We start from the raw sequence: 6,957 nt of genomic DNA on the forward strand, positions 1-6,957 counted from the left end.
TGTGTGTGTGTGTGTGTGTGTGTGTGTGTGTGTGTGTGTGTGTGTGTGTGTGTGTGTGTGTCTGTTTATCACTCACTCTCCACCTTATTTCTTGAGACAGGGTCTCTATTGAATCTGGAGCTCAACTACCTAGCCAGAGATCCCTTTGAATCAACCTGTCTCTCCCTCTTAACCAAGTCTAGCACTAGGATGACAGACATGTGCTGCGCACCCAGCTTCTACCTGGGTGCTGGGGATCTGGACTCAGGTTCTTATACTTGAACAGCAAGCCCTTTATGGACTGAACTGTCCTCAGTCTCCCGAGTCTTCTGTCTCTTAAGCAGAAGGAGATACTGAGTCCCCTCATTGACATATGGAGATTATTCTTCTTCCTTGAGCCCTGGTGGCCCTGTCACTATGATGAAAATGATACTATATGATCTCCAAGACACAAATGGTGTAGCTTTCACTTTGTTCTTGTAGGGTGCTTATTCTTGGGACCTGGCTTGTTCTGATAAGCCTTGAGGAGGCCATTGGGAAAGGTATAGCTGATACCACATTTAACCTCCACACACCAGACTGAAGGAGACCAGACAAGCCCTAGGCCTGAGCTGTTTCATCTGACTCCATAAGGAACAGTGCCCTACCTCACACTCTGCCTCAACTGCAGGTTCCTGAGCAGAATAAATCTGGTCACCGTGCTAAGTTAGTAAGTTGTTAGGGTGATTTGTTACAAAACATTGGAGCCATATTTTTCCATGTGTACAGGCCCAGCATTCAGTACAGGCCTGGCTACCCTATCAGTGTTTCGGTATGAATGGATAATCCTTTGATCAGCAGCAACAGCTACCGACTAGAGTGGGGAAGACATGCAAGGCCTTGCTCAGAAGGCTCTGGTCATTCTGTGATGCTGCTTTCAATCCTCTCAGACTCATTAGCTGTCCCCACTGAGACTCTTGGTCAGGTCCTGCTCCCTGCTACTGTCCACTCCGTGGACACCTCTCCTCCTTGTAGCTCTGTGATAAATTCCTATAAGAAAGTGGTTTCATTGTGAGCTTGGCCTCACTGGGACACGTTCTAACAATGATCTTTCATAGGTCTACCAACCAAAAGGCATTCAGGTATCACCACCTCTGCTGCAGGTTGGCTGGGAGTCACAATTCTGTATGAATACCACAAAAGACTTCTGGATGCTTGGAACAGTCTTTAATTTTCCTACCCAGAAATGCCTCCTTGAATGGCAGGAGGCCCATGAATTTTCTAGAAGAGGGCAAGCTATTTTCTTTCTATTCTGCCAAGGAAGAGAGCTGGCCAGGAGGGTGGTTGTGCTGAAGAAAGGAAGCGATGGCCACTGGTATCTGCATGAATCACACTGGGCCATGGAGCCACTGAGTCCCTTCAGGCTCAGCGATTCATGCAGATGCCAGCGGTCATTGTCTGCTCCCCCACTTTATTCATCCATTAAGCATTTCTTGATGTCCTCCGCCATGTCTTCTCTGAAGAGTCCTCAGCTCTGCCTTCTTCCTTTTTAACAACAAATCTCTGATAACATTGCCAAGTTCTACAAAACCTGCCCAAAGTCAGGGCATCCTCCCAAGACCCTTCGCCAGCCACCATTCCCCTGCATCCTACAATGCAGGTGGTGCAGTGTTGCAGATGTGGTAGCTAACACCATCCATGACCCTCAGCTGGTCTTACCCTGAGGAAAGAATCCAAAGCACCATTCTCCATGAACTCTGTAATGATCATAACAGGCCGACTCTTGGTGACAACACCCTCCAGGCGAATGATGTTGGGATGGTCGAACTGCCCCATGATGCTAGCCTCGCTCAGAAAATCCCGACGTTGCTTCTCTGAGTACCCAGCCTTCAGGGTCTTGATGGCCACATAGATTTCCCTCTTGCCTGGCAGTTTCAAACGCCCCTTGTACACCTCTCCAAACTCTCCTGCAACAGTAAGAATGCAATTAGGATCCTCTTCCTTCCCAATCTGTGGAGCCACAAGGGGAGGCATCTTATCAAGAACAATGGTGCTTAAGGTGGAATTGTGATTAAAGTGGAAGAAATGGAAATCGGGTTCTTTGTAACTGTGATGTCTGGGCTGCAATCAGTTCATACAAAACACAAGAGGAATACTAAAACACATTTTTACCCTGTTCTTAGAAATAGTTTGAGTAGCTGAAGTGGAATTTCAGAGCACATAGGAGTTTGTTTCCTGTCCCACATTCAATTTTTCATGTGTGTCCCAGCTGAATAATTGAAACGAAATGGTCAGCTTTGCTTTGGCAGAATTATAATTCATTTTCAGCAGAGCTTGGTGCACAAATGTCCAGGGGGTAGGGGATATGTCAGGCACTTTAGTCCTCTGAATGAGATGCAGTACTCTTGATGCTCCTACATTGCCGTGAATGCATTGCTGTCTATTACATCCTCCAGAAAGCAAACACTGAAAAGTTAGGAAAGGAAGAAGTTCATCTGTGAAAGATAAAAGAAAGGTGCATTGGACAGGGAAAGCCCCAGACCACAGTGAATTAGATCCCAGGTAGATCTGACAGTGTCTCAGCCAGCCTAACTGGGAGCAAAGAGTCCTGTTCCAGGAATAGCCAAGCCCTGACATTCCCGCCGGGCTCAGCCACTGGCTGGGAGCTGCCTGGAGGAGCTAGGTCTCTGCAGGAAAGCCAGAGCAGACCCAGAAGTTTCTGTAGCTCAAGCCCAGCAGCTGAACAGCAGAGCATTCCTCCAAGTGGGCACAAGGCACTCCTCCATGGGCACCACAGCATTTCAACATTTTTGCGCTAAAATCTCAAAGAGTAAAACACAATTTTGATGGCACCATTTCTTAGCTGCCTAGAAAAAAAAAAGTCCGTTGAATCCTCCTTAATGTGCTTTCAAAAGTTATTTGATGCTTTCACTTGATTTTGTAACTTCTAGTTCTTTCTTTCATGGGAAGTAGTTAAATATCTACTTGTAAGTGCTTCACTGAAACCCATGTCAAAGGCCTGTCAGGAGAAACAGGAATTTCTGCTGGGCAGACTTTCTTTTTCACATTAAGTTTCTGGAAGAAAATGATGAAGCAAACTGTGAGCAATAAGATAAATTACTGGCTACATTAAGAAAGGCATGTTAACAGGCTTCTGTGATTTGGTTGGAAGTTCCTTTTGTTTTATACTGCAGAAAACACTAGAAGGAAGCTACATGAAAGGATTTTAATGCAAAATTGCCCTGGAGTCTACTGAAAATGACAGAGAATGCGGCCAGAGGAGAGGCTGGCTTAAGCACCATTAGGAAGATTTCAACCCAGACCAAATGCTAAGATAGGTATCATTTGTAGCATTGGCTTTGACATTAAATGATATGCTGTTTGGTGAATTGCTTGATGTCCGAATGAAACTCTTTTCCACATTCAGAGTCTTCACATCCACTAGAGTGCCTGGTATGTGGCCAGCATGCCAATAAAAGTCAGTGTGTCACATGTATTGTTATTTGTTTGGCCTTTGCCTTGCCTCCTCTCTGGTCATAAACTGTTGAGGCTTTGTCACTGTTTGATCCAAAAAGAAGTAGGAGTATCAGTGTTTATATCTGTATGTGAGAGAATGGCTGGCAAGGTGGCTCAGTCGGCAAAGTGCCTGCCACTCAAACAAGAACACCTGAGTTCAGGTCCTCAGCACCTACATAAAAAGAGCCTGCCACAGTGGCACACACCTGTAATCTTAGCACTAGGAAGACAGTGACAGGAGGATCCCTGGGACTCACTGGCCAGCTAATATTACTGAGTCAGTGAGTTCCAAGTTCAGCAAGAGACCCTGTCTCCAAAAGTAAGGTGGACAGTGGTTGGAAAATACATCCAACATCAGTATTTGGCCTCCACAAGCACATGCATACACACATGCACACACACAAACCCTCCCCACATGAATGAATGCTTACCAAAGCAGTAGAAAGACAAAGAATGTCCCTGCTGGTTAGATATTTGTCAACATGACACAAAGTAGAAGTTGACACAAACTAGAGACACCTGGGAAGAGGGAACCTCAACCGAGGAATTTCCTTCATCAGATTAGACTGTGGACCTTTCTGTGGGACAACTTCTTGATTGCTGGTTGATACAGGAGGGTCCAGTCCACTATGGGTGGTGTCATCCCTAGTCTATGTTGTATAATGAGGGTAACTGATCAAGCCAGGGGAGGCAACCAGTAAGCAGTGTTCCTTCACAGTCTTCACTTTAGCTCCTGCTTCTAGGTTCCTGCCTTGAGCTCCTGTCCTGACTTCCCTCTGTTATGGATTGTGACTTGGGAGTTGTAAGCTGAAATAAACCTTTCCTGCCCAAGTTGCTTTTGGTCAGAGTGGTTTATGACAGTAACAGAAAGAAAACTAGGATAATGCTTGTGCCAAGGAATGGTCAGAAAACACCATACTCATCTCAGGGAATGCCTTTGAATATGGAAAACAGTGGATGAATGATATGTGTTGACTTCAAAGATGCTCACATTATATTGCTAAATGAAAAAGAGAAGGAAACCAAATTACTTCTGAATGTCACGTGTAGTACATGTCCATATGGGATATGTGTGAAAGCAAAATTATGAAAAATACGTATCAAATGTATCTTTAACATCAAATCATTTTAAAAATAGTTACACTAGAAGGATTGAGATGGGACATGGAAATAGAGATTAGCAAACTTACTTCAGTTAATTTTAAATTGGTTGTTATAATAAGCTTAACTAAGTAGTTAAAATGAAAAACTGTAAAGATAAAGATGTACTGAACAGGGGCTGTCATATATATATGCATATATGTATCTACATGTGTATATGTGCCTCTACATGTATATGCATGCATATGTAACATGCATATATGGAACCCATTCTTCCGACAACTTAACCTAATATTCAATAACTACAAGTACAAATAGTATATTCAATATACCAATTGAATAATATTGGTGTTTCTTCTTTTTGTCATGTGTTCTGTTTTCCTTTAGGAAAAAGTTATGGTTGAGCATTCAGGGGAGGGGGTGTGGTAATATTTCTTCTTGAAGGAGATAGCACACAAATCTTTATTTACTGAACAGCTGCTATGAACTAAACACTTTAATTCCTCATTGCATTCAAGTGCCACAACCTGGTGTTGTCATACCCATTTTACTAACAGGGAAATTAACACAGAGACACTGTGAAATGTGCTCCCAAGCCATACAAACAAGGGTCAGAGCTAGGGCTCTGGCTAGGCTCACTTCATTTTTTAAAATTTATTTTTACCATTTTTCTACTGGATAAGAAGTTATAATTCAGGGACCAACTGTGGAGGACCAAAGCTGTTCATATGTACTGACTATCACAGCCATTTGGTACCCAGGTAAGAATGCGGAAATGAACAACTTCCCATCTTTCCCTCACTCCCTCTCTCCCTTCCACTCATTCTTTCTAAGACAGAGTCTCAGGTTGTAGATTCGGCCAGCCCCAAACTCACAGCAGTCCCCCTACTATGCCTTCCTGAGTGCTGGGATTACAAGTGTGTACTAAGACGCAGCTCAGAATAGTTTCATAAATAGATGCTGTTCATTTAAGACTCTTGACTGGGAGTTAGGTTGCATCAGAATTTTTATCAATCTGTACGCATCAGTGTGTACAGTTTGGAAGAATACTCCAAATACACCTGATGTCTCTCCGCCCCAAACATACACATAAGCACTCAAGTTGAGAAACTCTGTTCTACATCAGTGGTTCTCAAAGTTGGCTGGCTTGGCAATCACCTGGGGAGTTTATAGAGTACTTCAACCTGATTCTCACCTGGAGATTCTAAGTAATTGTTCTGAGTGTAGCCTGGACATTGACATATTTAAAACCTGCCTGCAGGATCAGCTACATAATTTTTAGTTCCTGGCAGAAAATGAAAATGCAGGGCTCCTCACTCAAAAATTATGAAGAAGCTCAAGATGGTGACAGCAGAGTGTTAAACTGAAGGGGAGGCCTTTCTGAACATGGTGCCCGTACACGGCTCTAGAGGCTCACAGTCCTGGCTGCCCGGGTGTTCTCGAGGTATAGCCAAATCCGAGAACCATAGTTTAAACCCCAGGATCCTGCAAACTGATTAGTGAACTGCCCCAGAGTCTGAGGACTTGTCTGTACACTTCAGAGAGCTTGTATGAAGGCACTGCAAAGGGTTAAGTACCCAGTATGGGCTTTACTGAAGTGAGTGGAGAGAAAGAAGAAAAGAAGGAAGGGAAAACAAGCAAACAAACAAGAAAGACATGGCGTTTAAAAGTTGTCTGAAATTTGCAGATAAATGGATGGAACTAGAAACTGTTATACTAAGTGAAGTAACACAGACTCAGAAAAAAAATCGACATATGTTCTCCCTCATATGTGGATCCTAGAACCAAACCCTGATAAGTGAGTATGTATCCAGACATAACTACAGGAACCAGGATAATGGAAAGGAAACAGGGAGGTAAAGGAAAAGAAAGAATCTGAAAGAGAAGAACAGTAGGAAACAGACCTTAATAAGGGGGATATGGATAAAAATTGGGTTAGTTTAAGAGAGAGGGGAGGGAAGGGTATACAAGGAGCCTAGGGGATAAAGGGAAAGAAGGAGATCAAGAGAAGTAGGACTGTAGGAGAAGGGTATTATTAAGGGAGAAAGGGAGGAAATGGGGGCACCTTAAGTGGGAAAACCATGATGGAGGAGTGAAACAATGCAAGAGATAAATAATGCCTAGCTAGTTTTGAAAACCAAAGGGAACCATATTACTTCTACAACCTCCTGACAAATTACACATAGCAGATCAAGAAATATATGTCTAGTTAAGGTTTATCTGAGAACAACTGATCTTTGCCCAAGATTTATCTACATGGCCCACAGTAATTAAAAGTACCAGACTAGTGGAACTAACCTTCTTGGATGTTTAACAGACATACTTTGAGGCCTATAATAATTTGCTCAGAGGGACATAAAGGACACTTTTTGCTCCTAGCCC

General features: G+C 43.3%; 1 protein-coding gene across 1 annotated transcript in view; it reads right to left on the reverse strand.

Annotated features, from left to right (window-relative positions):
* Positions 1 to 6,957, reverse strand: part of Ephb1 (EPH receptor B1) — a 514,312-nt gene that overhangs the window by 68,143 nt on the left and 439,212 nt on the right. The window contains exon 11 of the mRNA XM_008848545.3: positions 1,678 to 1,925. Within this exon, the coding sequence (XP_008846767.1) occupies positions 1,678 to 1,925 (248 nt within the window). The remainder of the gene's footprint in view (positions 1 to 1,677; positions 1,926 to 6,957) is intronic.

This window comes from Nannospalax galili, unplaced genomic scaffold, assembly GCF_000622305.1.
Source record: "Nannospalax galili isolate Female #2095 unplaced genomic scaffold, S.galili_v1.0 scaffold1264, whole genome shotgun sequence".
Taxonomy (NCBI): domain Eukaryota; kingdom Metazoa; phylum Chordata; class Mammalia; order Rodentia; family Spalacidae; genus Nannospalax; species Nannospalax galili.